Here is an 18,923-nt window from a genome sequence, read left to right as displayed (position 1 = left end):
GACTGTTTGTTATTTAGGTATTTGTGAAATTCCTCCTTGCTCGACCTGTTGTCCCAGCGTACCCTGCTGCAGCCTCCCGCAATTTCACAGATCCTCAGTCTCTCTCCAGCACTCGTTGTTTGTGCATTGTTCACCGAGAAAATAAAAACCTTAGATCGTTTGAAAAGTGGCATGTCGCTTGCCGAAGTGGGCCATAAGGTCGGTAAGATCACTGCATGGACTGAAAGAGCAACCTGGTACAAAAACTCTAGAAGCTCAAGAGGCAGTTGAAAAGGGGAAGTTTGGAGAAATTACCTTAACAAGCAACAACAAAATTGTCTCCATTAATTAGCTACAGTTTCTTACTAGTCTTATAAACAATTTGCAGCACTGTATGTTCATGGCAACATCCTTGAAAGGTTTTCAAACTTCTAAACCTCAAAGTATGTTTAAATCCCTGCTAAATGAAATGTGTGTCCTTGATAAAGATAACTGGCCTGGTGAAATACCGCCTAATTATAGAGAAACTGCAATATCACCTCCCTGTAAGAGGTTTAAGCTTTCTTCTTGCTCTATAATAAATGCCTTCGGAGATTATGTGGAGGATCGTGGATGTCGCATCCCCCAAGATTTATGCCCATTACTGAGATGTTCCTATTAGTACCGCTGACTATGAGAGAGGATTCAGTCACATGAACTTGATAATAACAACAACACAGTCAAGAATTCTCATAAATCATGTATCAGCACTTATGTTGTTAAACAACATGGACCTCCTCTAGTTCAGTGGAACCCTGAGCCGTATGTCACATCATGGCTGCGGTACCACAGATCAGCAGATGACACCAGGACAAGAGTTGCTTCAGACCCCCGAACACATATTATGCCTGATCCTTTGTGGAAATTATTGTGAAACTTCTCATTGGTGGCATTTGGAAAGTAGGTAATTACTTTTAAATTGGTAAAATACATGATTACCATCTTTTTCTTTACTTGCTTGATAATTATATTTAATAATTAGTGAGTGCAACCATGCAATAGTTTGTCATATTATTAAATTAAGTATTATATGTTTTATTGTACCAGTTATAGACTGAAATGTAGTGATAGGCTATAATCTTGTTAATGTCTTAAGTATCAGTATATTTCTGTGGAGCTCTGGAATTCATATATTTCTTTCATCTTGGTTTAGTGCTTGACATTATAAGAAGCCCTATTCAGATACATATGTCATACCCAATTTGTGTACCTGCTCATTACATAAATGGGGCAAGGAAGTTGCCCAGTACGTGAAATGAGCAGGTACACAAATTGATTGTGACATATATAGAGAGAGGATATAGGAAATAGCATTTTGTCAGCTCCGGCACCTAAACAATTAGCACTGCACCCCTGGTCTTGGAACATCATCGAGTTATTGCCATCCAAGGTCAGTGAGTATAGGGGTGAGAGGAAACGTTGTGATTTTGGAATTGGGGAGCACGTGAGCCATTCATCCCGGGATAACGAAATCACGTACGAAGTTCTTAACAGCAGTTCGGCTGAGGAAGGCGTAGAGACACACACATCCTTTCTGAGGTGCACTTCCATGCCCATCCTAAAACCACTAGGAGCCTAATCATCCAGGAACGTAAACAAGCACAGAGATCCCCGCCCTTTTCCACTGACACTATCAGTCGGAAACATCCAAATGGCATTCTCCTCCTCCCTTGGTGGCCACGCCACAAAGTTTGTTACGTTCTTGAAGGGGTTGCATAGAGCTTCGGTGTGTGGCGAATGTAGAGCTGAACGCCCGGCGGTTGGAGCGGGCTGCTGCAGCCTCGCATTTTCATTAGATGTAGTCCGTGGGATTGGTATGTGTGGCCTGCGCGCGTGTGTGTGTGGGTGACTGCGAGGGAAAGGCGTTGTTGTTGTGGCTGGCAAAGGCTGATTATCTCTTTTGGTATTTCTTTTCTTCCCCCGCCCCCAACCCTCTCTCTCGCCCATCCTTTGTATCTGACAGCGGGAGGTGCAGGAAGTTTGACAGCGGTAGGATTGCAAACAACATTTGTGGAAAATAAACCATCTCCCTGCGTGCAGCCTGTTCGGGAGCAACGCTGTCCCTAGTGCGACCAGCAGCAGCCACGGACCATGTCAGAGCACCGGCTGATGGTAGAGGAACTCAACGAGCTTCTAGCAAACGACAGTGGCTTTTACAGCCTCCCAGCGCAGCACTGCAATGAAGTTTACTCCAGAATATATGTGGGCAATGCGTAAGTATTTTATTTACTGCTTGCTGCACATTTGAGGCATCGCAACCACTCTCCCTCCCACTCTTAGTTTTCTCATTAGTAAATCGATTGTAGGTTCCATTGATCTGAATGAGATTGCTGATCACGCTTGCCGGCTGTTTTTTAAGCTTCTTTAAAACATCGTTTCTAGCCTTTGAGATATTAGTTGATTACTGGTAGTTGATAATTGATCCCAACGATTTGCTTACATTTTATCTGCTGTGTCTGTGGCCCTGTGAAATATGCGTGCGAATCTGTGTACGTATACAAAATACATTATATATGTACCATGCCTAGTAATTACGTAAATAAAAATGTGCATTAGATATAAATTATTGTAATTCTTTTAAAACGTGGTGTTAGAATTTTTAAAGTGCACGTAACCTTTTTTTCTGGATATCGAAGCTTCGACTTACCTCTGTGAAATGGATTTCTGGATTATACGAGAGGAGCAAAATTGTACGTCGTGTTTAGTTTACAGCCTGCCCTGTTGCTATCGAGGAACGGATGAAAGTTGCAACAATGTTGATTTTTTTTATACATATAATGAAGGTGTCAACTGATTTCACAGTCTAAATGCAGCCTCAGGCGAAGGTCCACCTGCAACCTTCAAATGCTATATTGCAAATAAAATGGCTGTGCAGTGAAACACAAGTTATCTAGTATGGTGAAGTCTTTACTAACTTTATTATGATCTTTTCAAAAAGGTGGTAGACGGCTAAGTCCAGGTCTATGTTCATTTCTCTGACCTGATGTTGACGCTATCGTTTTTCTCTCTTTCTTGGGTGATGTTCTTTGGGAGAAGAGAGGTTGTAAGGGGAGGTTGGTGATGGGATTGGTGTGCCTGGGCAGACCTGATTATTACTTGATGACCCTTTGAGAAAATATAGAGTGGTGGACTGAACACAGCCAGAACAGTCAAGTAACCTAGTCATTTATTGTAATGGTCCCGCTGGACTTCTAAAGGAAAAAGCAAGGTAATATTAGAACATTAATTCAACAAATCATAAATTTAATTGTGCACCTTGGCCTCAATACAGCTCTTGTTATGTGCACTACAAGTGAGGTTTTGGCTTGAAGTGTGCTTGCTAAGTGCAGATACAACATTTAGAATGTGCCACAGTAGCATAGCAGTCAGCATGGTGTGATTACAGCTCTGGGCATTCTGGAGTTCAGAGTTCAATTCTGGTGCTGTCTGTAAGGAGTTTGCAAGTTCTCCCTTGACCGCGCGTTTCCTCCGGGTGCTCCGGTTTCCTTAGACAGTCCAAAGATGTATCGGTTAGTAGGTTAATTGGTCACCGTGATTAAGCTAGTGTTAAATAGGCGTGTTGCTGGATGGTGCGGCTCGTTGGGCCGGAAAGGCCTGTTCTGCACTGTATCTCTAAATAAATCAATAAGGCTTTTGGAGAGGAATTCAGATTGGAAAAGTATCGGGGTATAGACCTGTTGCAAGCAAGTAGGATTAGCATAGATAGACATCATGGTTGGCATGAACGAGGCGGACCTAACGTCCTGTTTCTGTGCTGTGCTATGAGGGACATTCTCTCACAGTTTTCCATGTCCTGCGTTTGAACAACGGGTGAGAAAACCACACTGGGTTGACCTTGGGAAGAAGTTCATGAAGATCTGTCTATAAAGTACCCACTCTTTGGCCAAAACAGTATTTTCAAAAATGCCACAGGATTTGCATCAAAATAAGCACCATGCAGTGTTCTGTAAATTTTGTGACTTCTTTTGCAGTAATGGTTTTAAATAATAAAATAAACACAAGGTCAGTAACATGATTCTTGACCATTTAAGTGGGTAGTCTCTCAGCCGAGGTGTTATCTTCAGGAAGGACTGATGAAGTAAGCACAGTAACCACGTAATGATGTCAGATTATATTTAGCACACATAGAAGCAGTGTTAAAACAACTTTATTTTCCAAGTGCAAACAGTGTTCTTTTCTCATGCATTTCCTTAAGAAGATTTTTTTTGCCTATGAAACAGTTGTGAATTTGTCATCATTACTCATGCATTAAATCAATTTCTTTCAGAAGGTGCTTGGAATTTTGGTGATGTACTATATTTAATATATAGTCTAACAAGTTCCTGTGAGGATAGTGAAGAACTTCCAATTGAAATTGCTTTCAAGGTCTTAACAAGGTTAACATATGACAAACGTTTGGCAGCTTTGGGCCTGTACTTACTGGAATTTAGTGTGGGGATCTCAGACATCCCACCCCTCCCGGATGTTCTGGGAGTCTCCCGCATATTGATAGTGGCTCCCTGATGCCTGTAAGCTATATACAATATCCCGGAAATCGATTTTTGCAAGAGAGAGAGAGAGTGTGCGAGAGCACGCCATGGCAGAATGTTCCAAAAAAAGAAAATATAAAATGTACGTCACCCCAGACTACACTAAAGTGTACCCCTGCCTAATAGGAGTCAAAAATAACGACAGTGTTGCTCACTGCACTATTTGCAACAGTGACTTTTCTATTGCCCATGGTGGGTTAAGACTGTAAAAGACATGTTGAGGTGAATTTAACAGGTGTCATTTGTTCATTAGCATAGCTAACGTTATTTAAGCTAGCTGCTAAGGAGCTACTCTATTGCAGACATCCCACCTCTCCCGGAAGTTCCCGGAGTCTCCCGCAAACTGATGGCGTTACCTCCCTGAAATGAATTTTTGCAGGATAGGATGTCTGGGATCTTATTGAAACCTACTGAATGTTAAAAGGACTCGATAAAGTGGATGTGGAGAGGATGTTTCCTCTGGTGGGGGTACGGAAGATTTTTTTTTTAGCCAGAGAGTGGTGAATCTATGGAATGGTCTCCCACAGACTCTGGTGGAGGCCAAGTCCGTGGGTATATTTAAAGTGAAAATTGATAGTTTCCTGATTTGGTCAGGGCATCAAAGGTTATGGTGAGAAGGCAGATGTATAGAGTTGAATGGGATCCGGAATTAGCCATGATAGAATGGCAGAGCAGACTCGATGGGCTGAATGGCCTAATTCTGCTCCTATGTCTTTTGGTCTTAAGTGGTTGAATTTTCAGATAATTGCATAAAATTCGGCTCTGCCAATGGAAATCAAAGGCTTTCATAGAGTAAATGAAAATAAACCATTTCTTCTGGCTGGAGAATATGAAACAAAGGGGCAAATTATTAGCTCATTGTAATTGAGAAGCCATAGTGTCTGAACACAGAGTCAACACCAAGAAGTTCAAGTTCATTGTCATTTCAACTGTTTACACATATACTGTCAAATGAAGCAATGTTCCTCTGGACCAAGGTGCACAAAATAGTACTTAAGACTCACACACAACACATAAGGTAATATTACCACAAATAAATTAACAAATAATAAATATGTTCCAGAAGATTGACATTTAGCATCAGGTACATTTATGACACAAGTTAAAAAAGTAGGCAGTACTACTACTGGCGCTTCATACGTAATGAGAGGTAGTTGGTGGCAGAGAGTTCAGTAGTCTCATGGACTGGGGGAAGAAGCTGTTTCCCAGTTCTTGCCCTAATGCTGTGGTACCTCCTGCTTGATGGTAGGGGGTCAAAGAGATTGTAGGACAGATGGGAGGGATCCTTGACAATGCATACGCAGCGCTCCTGATAAATACCTTGAGTAAGTGGAAGGGAGAAAACAGAAAATACGTTTTTACACAGTGCTAAGTGGAAACCTGGAACCTTGTCCACAACATGCCATAGATGCTGTGTCAGTTGTAATCTGTGAAGGTGAAATAGGCACGTGGACAGATTTCTATAATGAGAGTGTAGCAAGGATTACGCATCGCAGGTGGAGTCATGATCTGATTGTAGAGTGGAGCAAATGAAAGAGTATAATTTATTTCAACAGAAAGTAACTCGTGTTAGTTTTGTGTGCAATTTATAACTCACAATACCATTTAATTTTGGATTTTGAGGTAAAACAAGACACTGGAGGGGACGTCGGTACATAGGAGACAAAATGTGTACAGATTGCAATTTATTTTAGCTGTAGCACAGCTGAATTACTGTGTCGGGTCGTCTTTCACAGAATAAAAATAGGCCCAAATGTCCTGGCGTCTGCAAATTATGTATAGGCATCTTCACACTATCTCTGACATTGGAGAAAAGCTGATATGAGGAATAACGGATAGTGACCGTTGTGAAAAGTTCCCCACCAGATTTCTTCATCAGAAACATTAATTGTGGTTGATATGGTGCGTCTGTCATTTACCTAGCCATGTTCTAACTCACTTTTGTATGTTACGGCATCATTGTTAATGAAGGATAGAATGAGATCTAAATAATCACATTTGCGCAGAAATTCTTTTGCCTCTGATAAAATACCAAAAAACTAGTTTACTTCGAAAACCCTATATTAATAGAATTCTGTCAGTAAACAGGTTTCACCTTTGGATCTTTCCATATACATACATTGGTTTGAGCTACAAATAATTATGTATTAAGGTGACTTGGTGACTTAATTACATACAGTGGAAAGTTAGAAGACAATAGAAGAATAGTTAGAAGAAATCTGTTCTTCATGAAGACTGGAAAACATAGATACAGAGCTTGAAGAACTTGTCTGCTTTCAACAAACTGATTTGGAGGGTATTATTGGTTGCTTGTTTGAGTTGGGTATGCATAGTTCATCACAAAGTGAGTCCAGTAGCTTGACCTTTGCTTTATCCCATAAACAGTAGCCTGTTTGATATGTACAAATGAATCCTTGGCATGTTTTTTCTAGGGCTCTTTATATCACACATAAAATCAGAAAATGAAAATGAGGGTTGGAACATGATTCTTGATGCCAATCAGTGTGATTCTGGAACTCTCAGTCCATTGGTGACCCGCATTCACTTCATTTCCCACAACCTGTGGGAAGGTGGCTTTCATTGACCGGGTTGCTGTTTATTCAAAAGGACATGCTGGATGAGTGGGTTACAGGCAAGAGTCTTTCATCTCACAACTTCTTCACAGAACTTAGCCTTAGCTTAAGAAACATGTTTCACCCTTGCACTTTTAAGTGACTTGGATAGTCAAACTTCTCATTGGAGAATGATACTTAGTGTACACTTCAAGGGGAAATAGAGATAGATTCACTGCTACAAAATTTTAATTGGTAAAATCAATGAAAACTGGCACTTTGAGGCAACGAGTCACAGAGAGGTACAGCATTGAAACAGCCCTTCAGCCCTTCGAGTGTATGCTTGAAATCTTTTGCTGCTGTAGCTGATCCACTTCAAGTTTTGACGTGTGTTCAGTGATGCTCTTCTGCACACCACTGTTGTAACGTGTGGTTATTTGAGTTACTGTCACCTTCTTGTCAGCTTGAACCAGTCTGGGCCATTCTCCTCTGACCTTTCTCATGAACAAGGCATTTTCGGCCAAAGAACTGCTGCTAACTGGACGTTCATACTCTTGTAGTTTTGCACAATTTTGTACAATATACAAACATAAACCTTTGGTAAAAGTCTCCAGAGACTGTTGTGCATGAAAATCCCAGAAGATCAGCAGTTTCTGAGATATTCAAACCACCCCTTCTGGCACCAACAATAATTCCACAGTCAAAGTCACTTAGATTACATTTCCTTCCCCATCCTGATGTTTGGTCTGAAATATAACTGAACCTCTTGACCATGACTGCATGCTTTTATGCCTTGAGTCGCTGCCACATGATTGGCTGATTAGATATTTCAAAGCAAATTTATTATCAAAGTACATTAACAAGCATTTACATTTCAAGCAGGTGTACAGGTGTACCTAATAAAGTGGCCACTGAATGTATACTGACCTTCAACCACCCATTTACACTAATGTAATTTCTTTATGTGGCAAGTAATCATTCTCGGATGCCTTGCTGAGATGGAACTCATAAACAAGAAGATTATTTCTGATGCTTTTTAAGTCATTTTATTTTTAGGACCACCTAAGAGTATTTGCATGTTGAAATATTCCTTTCAAGGTCATATGGTTTATTCTGCTCTTTATTACAATGATTTCAACATGAATTCATGTTTGTATGTATATCTTCTTTAGTACTGTTGCATTTATTACAGCTGAAATTTACTTCAAATTAAACAGTTCATTAGAAAGGAATGTAGTAGGATTTTAAAGTGTGGTCAGATTCATTTACTTATTAATAACAGTAATATGGCCCAAGTGAAATGCTACATCTGCCGGGAACATACACAGCTAATTATAGAAATCACGTCAGTTCACAGTGGCAGACAGCTGCTGGTTTGCTGCACTGTTTGTGAGAGCGCAGACCACTTGGTGAGCAGGCAGATCATCTCTGGAGAGGCTGTTAAACATGCCTGACTTTTCCGGACTCTTGCAGTTTTGCACAATTTTGTACAATTTGCAAATGTAAACCTTTGGAAAAAGTCTTGAAAAACATTGAATAATCACTCAGCATGTCACATTGCAGAGTAGTCCAGGGAAAAGCTGAGGTATGCTGTCATCAGACAGACTTCAGGCACCTCCTACCGTCTCAGAATCCAATGATTTTTAGAAAAAAAAATTCAAAAAAAATTTCACTTGCTGTTTGTCCTTATTGTACTTTTTAGTTATTGAAACAAAAGTAAGCTCCCTGTTAATGCAAGTGTAGAATGCTGCCTGTTGTATATTTGATCGAATGTGATCAGCTAAGACTGGCCACTCTGTTACTGTCTGTATCTTATATTTCCTCACAAAGCCATTGGGCCCATTGAGTCTGTGCCAGTTCACTAACCAATCCCATTTCCCCACTAGTTTTCACTGTAATCTATTTCTATAACAGAGTCAGAATCAGGTATATTATCACTGACATATGTTGTGAGTGTTTTGTGGTTGCAGTACAGTGCAAGACATGTAGCAAAAATTACTGTAAGTTAGAAAAAAATAAATAGTGCAAAAGAGGTAGTGTTTGTGGATCACTCAGAAATCTAATGGCATAGGGAAGGAAGCTGTTCCTAAAATGTTGAGTGTGGATCTTCAGGCTCTTGTCTCCTGATGATAGTAATGAGAAGAGGGCATGTCCAGTATGGTGATGTTCCTTAATGATGGAAGCCACCTCTGGAGAGGGTTGAGGCCATGAAACTGCTAAGCCAAGAACCCTCTTTTGATCCTGCACATTGTAGGCTCCATACCAGGCGGTGATGCAACCAGTCAGAATGGCTGTTTCACCATACATGCAAGAGTCCTCGGTGACATAACAGATCTCTCAAAACTCCGAATGAGGTACAGCTGCTGACGTGCTTTTCTCGTGATTCCATCAACGTATTCGGCCCAAGATAGATCCTCTGAGCTGTTGACCTCCCCCCCCCCCCCCCGCCTCCAGAACTTGAAACTTGAAGCTGCTCACCTTGCCACCTCTGACTCCTCAGTGAGGACTGGTGTGCATTCTCCTGGTTCCTCCTTCTTGAAATTCACATGCAATTTCTTGACTATGCTGACATTGAATGCAAAATTGTTATTGCACACCATTCAACTAGCTGATCTGTCTGTCTCACTCTTGTGTGCCTCCACATCACCGTCTGAGAGTCTGACAATAATAACGGTGTCATTTGGTGAACTTAGATGGCATTTGAACTGTAGTTAGTCACAAGTCATGAGTGCAGAGAGAGTAGAGTGGTGGGCTAAGCATGCACCCTGGATGTGTGCCTGTGTTGATTGTCGTCAAGAAGATGCTATTACTGATCTGCACTGACTGATCTCCCACCATCCACTTAGTAAGTGGTATTTTACAGTAGCTATATGAATAACTAGCATGCACTTCTTTGGGCTGTGGGAGGAAATTGAAGGACCCTTCAGAGTAAACATGCAGACTCCACGTAGACAGCACCAGCAATCAGGATGGAACTCAGGTGGCTGGAGCTGTGAAATAGCAGCTCTGGTAACTGCACCACTCTGCTGTCCTAACTTGAGGAGGTTGATAATTAATACTTTGCTTTTGTTTGCTTGCTTTGTGGCTGCCTGTAAGCAAATAAATCTCAAGGTGTATAATTTATACATTCTTTGAAAATAAATATACTTGAATCTTGAATCTTTTAATCTTCAAGCTCGTGTAGATGATAAGACCACGAGATATAGGAGCAGAATTAGGCCATTTAGCCCGTCGAGTCTGCTCTGTCATTTCATCATGGCTGATCCATTTCCCTCTTAGCCCCAATCTCCTGCTTTCTCCCCATTTCCCTTCATGCCCTGACTAATGAAGAATCTTATCAGTTTCTGCCTTAAATATACCCAATGTCTTGGCCTCCACAGTTGCCTGTGGCAATGAATTCCACAGATTGACCATTCTCTGGCTAAAGAAATTCCTCATCTCTGTTCTAACTGGACATCCCTCTATTCTGAGGCTGTGCCCTTCGCCATTATACTGCCCCAACATAAGAAACATCCTCTCCACCTCCATTCTATCGAGGCCTTGCAACACTCAAATGAGATTCCCCCCTAATTCTTCTGAATTCTATTGAGTACAGCTCAGAGCCATCAAACACTCCTCATGTGATAAGCCTTTCAATCTCAGAATCATTTTTGTGAACCTCCTTTGAACTCTTTCCAACCTTGGCACATCCTTTCTTAGATAAGGGGCCCAAAACTGCTCACAGTACTCGAAATGAGGCCTCACCAGTGCCTTATAAAGCCTCAACATTACATTCTTTCATTTATATTCTAGTCCTCTCGAAATGAATGCTAACATTGCACCTGCCTTCCTCACCACTAACTGAACCTGTAAATTAACTTTTAGAGAATCCTGCATGAGGACTCACAAGTCCTCAGGTTTTTGAATTTTCTTCTCCATTTAGAAAATAGTCTACGCTTTTATTTCTTCTACCAGAGCGCATAACCATACACTTCCCAACACTGTATTCTATCTGCCATTTCTTTGCCCATTCTCTTAATCTGTCTAAGTCCTTTCTGTAGTTTCTCTACTTCCTCAACACACCTGCCCCTCCACGTATCTTCATATTGTCCGCAGACTTGGCCACAGTGCAATCAAATCCGTCATCCAAATCATTGACATATAACTCAAAAAGAAGTTGTCCCAACACAAACCCCTGTGGAACACCACTAGTCACCGACAGCCAACCAGAAAAGGCCCCCTTTATTCCCACTCTTTGCCTCCCAATCAGCCAATGCTCTATCCAGGCTAATATCTTCCCGGTAACACTATGGGCTCTTAACTTGTTAAGGAGCCTCATGTGGCACTTTGTCAAAGGCCTTCTGAAAAACAAAGTACACAACATTCACTGATTCTCCCTTGTCTATCCTGCTTGTTATTTCTTCAAAGAATTCCAACAGATTTACCAGGCAAGATTTCCCCTGAAGGAAACCCATGCTGACTTTGGCCTATTTTATCATGTGCCTCCAAGTACCCTGAAACCACATCCTTAATAATTGACTCCAACATCTTCCCAACCACAGAGATTAGACTAACTGCCTTATAATTTCCTTTCTTTTGCCTCTTTCCCTTCTTGAAAAGTGGAGTGACATTTGAAATTTTCCTGTCCTCCAGATGAAGCCTCCTTTTGTTCACTACCAACAGAAAGAAAAGGCTCACACAGAAAATGCTGGAGAAACTCAGCAGGTCAGACAGCATCTATGGAGGGGAATAAACGGCCGATGCTGTGGCTCGGCCCGAAATGTCGACTGTTTATTCCCCTCCATAAATGCTGCCTGACCTGCTGGGTTTCTCCAGCTTTTTGTGTGTATTGCTTTGGATTTCCAGCATCTGCAGATTCTCTTGTGTTTAAGAAAAAAGCTCACTTTGGACTGAGAGATTGAAGACCTTCTGATGTCCTTGGTCTGTGTGTAAGCATAAGGTACTACCTGAAGAGGAGAAAGTTAAGGGACAAGAAAGTAGATGTACTAAGTAAATTCAGCATTACCATGGCTGAGTCCTCACCATCAAAGTCCTAGTGGTCACCATTAACCAACATCTTACCTGGATGAACCACATAAATACTGTGGTTAAAGAGCAAATCAGAAATCTGGAATCCTGTGGAAAGTGATTCACCTCCTGACACCCCAGTGTTTTTCCACCATTTGCACTCAACAAGTTAGAGTGTGATGAAAAGTGTTCCACTTGCCTGAATGAATTCAGTGGGGATAAAACTGAAGAAGCTCCACATTTCCAGGACATAGCAGCCCACCTCATTCACCACCCTGAATATTCATTCCCTCCGCCACTGAAGCAGAGTGGCTGTGGCATGTGCCAGTTACAAGACACATTTCAGCGACTCACCCAGACAACTTTAACAGCACCTCCCAAAACCTGCACCCTTCATCACCAAGGACTCGGGCAGATGACAGCACTACCATCTACATCTTGGTAAGTTGGTTTATTATTGTTGCATGTTCTGAGGTACAGTGAAAACTTAGGTTTGCATTCCGTCCTTGCAGATCATTTTATTACAACAGTGCATTGAGATAGTATAAGGGAAAAACAAAAGCAGAATAAAATGTTACAGTTACAGAGCATGTGCAGTGCTGGCAGACAATATAGTGCAAGGCCATAATGAGGTGAGGTCAAGAGTCCAGCTTATCACAATGGAGACTGGAGGCCATATACCATCTTGACTCAGAAATACAGTATGTTGACATTCCTTTATCTTATAAGGTCTAAATCCTGTAACCCCCATCTCAGAAGCACCATGAAGGACAGCAATAGTTCACCCCCATCCTTTCAAGGGCGTTTAGGCCTAGGCCAGAAGTGCCTAGGTCCTGAATAATCCGCAAGTTTAAAAAAAGACAAAGATTTATATTTGTTTCATACTTTTTAAAAACTATGGATTAGTTATTACCGAAATAGTCATGAAGGAGTTACATTCAATTTCTGTGGCGAATGTGTACAAATTATAGATTTATAATCAGGGATTCATATAAGTTACAATAGAAATCTTATACAAGGTGAAAAGTGAATGTAATAATTAAGATGTATTAATTAAAGGTAATAGTTGATACTGCAGAACTGAGCAAGTGATGTGCAGTATTTTTGATGATCTGCCTCTTCTGGGTGTACTTGTACTACTGGTTTAGTCAGTGGATCTTTTTACAGTTTGACTAATATGGTCATACTTAATTACCCTCCTTTTAATTGATAGGGTAAAATAATCTGAATTTCATGCTTTCATTTGGCAACAAAAGCTGTGATCGCTTGTCTGGGGAATATAAGGGCAGGGACAAGTTTGGTCAGTTCTCTGTTTTGCTTCCTGTGATGTTAAAGAAAAATCAGCATTATCAAAGTTCTAGCAAAGTTTGCCAAAATACTGTGTGTCTCTGGCATTTTGCTTTTATTATCAAGGTCTCACAAAAGGTTATCGGCCTGAAACACTGGCTGTTTCTTTTTCGACAGGTGCCGCCTAACATACTGAGTACAGTATTTCCAGAATCTGCTTTATATCTCAGGTTTTCAGCATCTGCAATTGTTTGCTTTTCAATTCTAGTTGAAACTCTGCCAAAGAGTAAAACCAAAATGAATGCATTTGAAGGGTTGGATTGATGCTGCAAACTGGGGAAATAATTATCCCAAGTTTACTTTGGTACTTCACTTTAGCTAACACACCATTTAGTAACTCTGTCCAAATTTTCCTGTCTCCCCCTACCCCCCCCCCCACTGCCCTTCAAAATTCCAAAGGGATCACTTCTGCTTGGACATTTTAGCTTTTTCATTACTACTGACACCCACTCTTGTTTCCCGTGGCACCTTTCTCCACAAATGCAGGAAATGTAAAATCTGGCTTTTACCTCTTCCTTTCCTGTCATCCAGGGCTACATTATAATGCTTTAAGGTGAGGCAGTGGTTCCTTGCTCCTATTAGGTAATGAGCTGCATTCAGCAGTCTTAAGTGGAGACAGAGATATATTTATTTAGCAATACAATGCAGAATAGGCCCTTCTGGCCCTCTGAGCCATGCCCAGCAACCCCCAACAAACCCGATTAGCCTTAACCAAATCAGAGACAATTTACAATGACCAATTAACCGACCCTGTACACCTTTGGAGTGTGGGCGGAAACTGGAGGACCCAGAGAAACCTATGCATTCCTTGGGGAGGATGTACAGACACTCCTCAGAATGGTGTCGGAATTGAACTCCAGACTTCGGTAAGCCCTGAGCTGTAATAGCATCGTGTTAACCACTACGCTATTGTAGCGCCAGAGGTAAAGTTGATGAAATTGATGAGCTCAGCAAGAGTGCCTGATGCAACGCCAATGCAGTCGTCAATGCAGCATAGAAAGAGTTGGGGAGCATTACTAGGGAAGTGGTACTCCATCTCTTGCCTTAACTCTGCAACGTAACCTTGTTTTCCTTCCAACCTTGCCCGGTTTTAATGAAATGTCATTGACTTTAAAGCTGTTTTACTTGCTGCAGATGCAGCCTGATATGTTGAATATTTGATTTGGCTTCAGATGTCTTGCATCTATAGTATTTGAATTAAAAAGCAAAAAGTTACAGATGTTATACCTGTGAAATAAACTCAGAAAATGTTCAAACTACTCTAAGCATTGGGCAGCATCAATGGAGAATGAGACTGAGTTAACGTTTCAAAATGATGGCCTTTTGAATGCACTGGGAAAACAGGCTTGCTTTAGGTTGCATTGAAGGGGGAAAGGGTCAGGTGAACAAAGAGAAATGTCTGTGATAGGTGGGGGAGCAATAAAAATATAATTCACTCATATTAGTGTCAAATGAGAGAGGGTGATGTTGGTTTGCTAAAGATTGCAAACAAGTTCAGAGAGAGAGAAAATAAAAGACGATGAAAATGCATTATACCAAATACCACTTCCTGAGAATCTCTAATTAAAGGAAATGCTGAGGATTCCAGCAAGTCATTAGGTGTTTTTTACCCCCCTCTCTCCATTTGGTCCTCTGAATGTTTCTAGTATTGTTTGCTTTTAGTAGTATTTTGGTTCTGTTTGTAATTCATCTTTACTTATTCCTGTAAATACTTGAGGCAGTAGAGTAAAATCTAGAGATACTGTTCAATGGTCTCTTGCTTCCAGCTGTTCCATCTTCTGCCCTATACAGTTGTCTGCTTAAAACATTCATCCCCACAACACAGGCCAGTTGGAGAGCCAAAGGACTCATTTCACAACTGGACGGTAATTGACTCTCGGTTAAACAGTACTTTCACATTTCTGCCATATTTTTTATAGCTAATTCTACGATGGGATTGTATAGGGCAAAAGGGAATGATTTCTATTATTGTAACTCTGGCAAATTCAATTAACTCCACTTCCATGCTCTTTACCCACAGCCCTGCAAATTTCTCCGTTTTAAGTGTTTATTCATTTCTCTTTCAAAAGTTTTTTTAAAAAAAGCAAAATGTAAACTGAATGGATTGTAAGTACCTAGCAGGTCAGGCAGCATCTGAGGATAGAGTTAACCTCAGGTCTTATCAGGAAGCCTTATGGAAGTTGCTCCTTTCACCCTTTCAAAACACATGGAAATAAAAATATTCCAAATGGGAAACACAATTTCAGTTAATGCTGCTATTATGGCAATTTGGAGTAAATTTTAATTAGTGTAGAATCCAATCCAGTGCAGTGGAATTAGCAAACATATGAGGCGGATATTTTGACTGTGGGGCAATTTTGTTTCACCTGTTAAGCCTGTCAGTAAATAATTTTTAAAGACAAAGTACTGTAGATTGGAACATGTACAACAAAACCAGAAAACTTTAGAATCTTTGCTGATCAAGTAGAAAAGACAACAACTTGCAGCAGTTCTGGAGCTTTGAGCAGGGGCCAATCAGTGCTTGGGCTTGATTGACAAGAACAAATTAAAGTAAGGCTGGAAAAGCAGAGTGGGCATTGTTGGAGTGGACAGAGTTAGAGTGGAGATTTTGAGGCTTCAGCTCTTTGAGGATTCAGTCAGAGATGGCAAAAAAAAAGCTGTAGGTGGAGGTTCTCTCCCCTCCCCTTTTTTACACTTGCTCAGTTAGAACAGCAGAGATGCCAGGCAGGGTAGTGGAATGCTCCTCTTGCAGGATGTAGGAAAACAGGGAGACCTCCAGTGTCTCCCTGCCTTCCTGTGAGAAGTGCATCCAGCTGCAGCTTCTAACACTCCACATTAAGGAGTTGGAGCTGGAACTGGATAAACTCCAGATCATTCGGGAGGCTGAGGGAGTGACAGATAGGACATATAGGAAGGTAGTTACACTGAAGGTGCAGGACACAGGAAACTGAGAGACAGTCAGAAAGGGGAAAGGGTTTAACAGCCATTGCAGAGTAACCCTGTGCCATCCCCCTCAACAACAGGTGCATCACTTTGAATACTGTCGGGGGGATGACCTAACAGGGGAAAGTCACAGCGGTCAGGTCTCTGGTACTGAATTTGACTTTGTGATTCAAAAGAGAAAGAAGGAGAAAAGGTGAGTTGTGGTGATAGGGGATTTTGTAGTTAAGGTGGGCAAGAACAAGATTCCTGGATGGTATGTTGCCTCCCGGATGCCAGGGTCCAGTATATTTTGGATCAAGTCTTCAGCATTCTTAAGTGGGAGGGTGAACAGCCAGAGGTCGTGGTCTGTGTAGGTACCAATGATATGGGTAGGACGAGTGACAAGGTTCTGCAAAGGAAGTTCCGGGAGTTAGGTGCTAAGTTAAAGGGCAGGACCTCCGCGGTTGTCATCTCAGGATTGCTACCCATGCCACGTGCTAGTGAGGCCAGAAATGGGAAGTTTACACTGTTTAACACATGGCTAAGGAGTTGGGGTAGGAGGGAGGGCATAGGATCTTTGGATCATTGGGGTCTCTTCCAGGGAAGGTGAGATCTGTACGGACATGATTGTTTACACCTAAACAGGAAGGTTTGCTAGTGCTGCACGATGGGATTTAAACTAGAGTTGTAGGGGGACGGGAACCAGAGTGCCAGAACAGTTCATGGAGAGGTTGTGGAGACAGATGCTGGTAAGACCCCCTGACAAAGTCAAGAATCAAAAGATTGAGCATGGTGTGGCTAGTATCCTGAGGTGCATGTATTTCAATTCAAAAAGTATCATAGGAAAGACAGTTGAGCTTCGGGTATAGATCAACACCTGGAATTATGACATTGTAGCCATTAGTGAGACTTGATTGTAGGAGGGGCAAGACTGGCGGCTCAATATTCTGGGGTTCCGTTGTTTTAGACGCAACAGAACTAAAGGAGTGGGCTGGCATTACTAGTCAGGGAAGATATCAAGGCAGTGCTTTGTCAGGCCAGACTGACAAATTCATCTAGTGAGACGTTATGGGTGGAGCTGAGAAATAAGAAAGGTATCCAAGCAACACACACAAAATGCTGGAGGAACTCATCAGACCAGGCAGTATCTAGAAAAAAAGTACAGTCAACATTTCGGGCTGAGACCCTTCGGCAGGACTGGAGAAAAAGAGCTGAGGAGTAGATTTAAAAGGTGGGGGAGGGGAGAGAGAAACACAAGGTGATAAGGGAAATGTGGAGAGGGAGGGATGAAGTAAAGAGCTGGGAAGTTGATTGGTGAAAGAGACAGAAGGCCATGGAAGAAAGAAAAGGGGGGAGGAGTGCCAGAGGGAGGCAATGGATGGGCAAGGAGATAAGGTGAGAGGGGAAAAAGGGGATGGGAAATGGTGGGGGTGGGGGAGTGGTGGCATTACTGGAAGTTCGAGAAATCGATGTTCATGCCAACAGGTTGGAGGCCACCCAAATGGAATATAAGGTGTTGTTCCTGCACCCTAAGTGTGGCCTCATCATGACAGTGGAGGGGGCCGTAGATTGACATAGGAATGGGAAGCGGAATTAAAATGGGTGGCCAATGGAAGATCCCGCTTTTTCTGGCAGATGATTCACAGGTACTTAACGAAGTCTCTCAATCTATGTTGGGTCTCGCCGATATTCAGGAGGCCACAGCAGGAGCACCGGACATCGAGCACTTAAGCTCCATCCATCAGAAAAAGTGGGATCTCCCAGTGACCACCCATTTTAGTTCCACTTCCCATTCCCATATGTCAATCCATGGCCTCCTCTACTGTTGCGATGAGGCCACGTTTAGGCTGGAGGCACAACTCCTTATATTCCGTCTGGGTAACCTCCAACCTGATGGCATGAGCATTGGTTTCTCGAACATCCGATAATGCCCCCCACTCCCCCTCTCCTTCACCATTTCCCATCTCCTTTTCCTTTTCTCACCTTATCTCCTGCCTGCCCATCCCTCTGGTGCTCCTCCCCCCCCCCCCTTTTCTTCCTTCCATGGCCTTCTGTTCTCTCCTTTTGGACTCTCTCTTCCCCAGCCCTGTATCTCTTTCACCACTCAACTTCCCAGCTCTTTACTTCATCCCTCCCCCTTCAAGTTTCACCTTTTACCTTGTGTTTCTCTCTCGACTCTCCAACCTTTTACATCTACTCCTCAGCTTTTTTTCTCCAGTCCTGCCAAAGGGTCTCTGCTCAAAACGTTGACTGTTTACTCTTTTCTATTGATGCTGCCTGGCCTGCTGAGTTCATCCAGCGTTTTGTGTGTGTTGCTTAACTTTACACATATTGACTGGGACTCCCATGCTGTAAAAGGAACAGGTGGGATAGAGTTTGACAAATGTGTTCAGGAAAGTTTCCTTCATCAGAATGTAAAGAGGAACACTTTGCATCCAGTAACCACAATGCCATTAGTTTCAAAGTAAATATGCAAAGAGATAGGTCTGGTCCATGGGTTGAGATTCTAAATTGGAGAAAGGCCAATTTTCATGGTGTCAGAAATGAC

At 42.0% G+C, this 18,923-nt stretch overlaps 1 protein-coding gene across 2 annotated transcripts in view; it reads left to right on the top strand.

Annotated features, from left to right (window-relative positions):
* The first annotated feature begins 1,696 nt into the window (after positions 1–1,696).
* The window catches only part of dusp3a (dual specificity phosphatase 3a), a 51,103-nt gene continuing 33,876 nt past the window's right edge, over positions 1,697–18,923 (top strand). For both annotated transcript variants that reach the window (XM_063037919.1, XM_063037921.1), the window contains exons 1-2: positions 1,697–1,832; positions 1,982–2,231. In XM_063037919.1, the coding sequence (XP_062893989.1) occupies positions 2,110–2,231 (122 nt within the window). In that variant the 5' untranslated portion in view covers positions 1,697–1,832; positions 1,982–2,109. The remainder of the gene's footprint in view (positions 1,833–1,981; positions 2,232–18,923) is intronic.

This window comes from Mobula hypostoma, chromosome X1 (genome assembly GCF_963921235.1).
Source record: "Mobula hypostoma chromosome X1, sMobHyp1.1, whole genome shotgun sequence".
Taxonomy (NCBI): Eukaryota; Metazoa; Chordata; class Chondrichthyes; order Myliobatiformes; family Myliobatidae; genus Mobula; species Mobula hypostoma.
The sequence above is the reverse complement of the archived record's forward strand: the minus strand, read 5'-3'. Positions and strand labels throughout refer to the sequence as shown.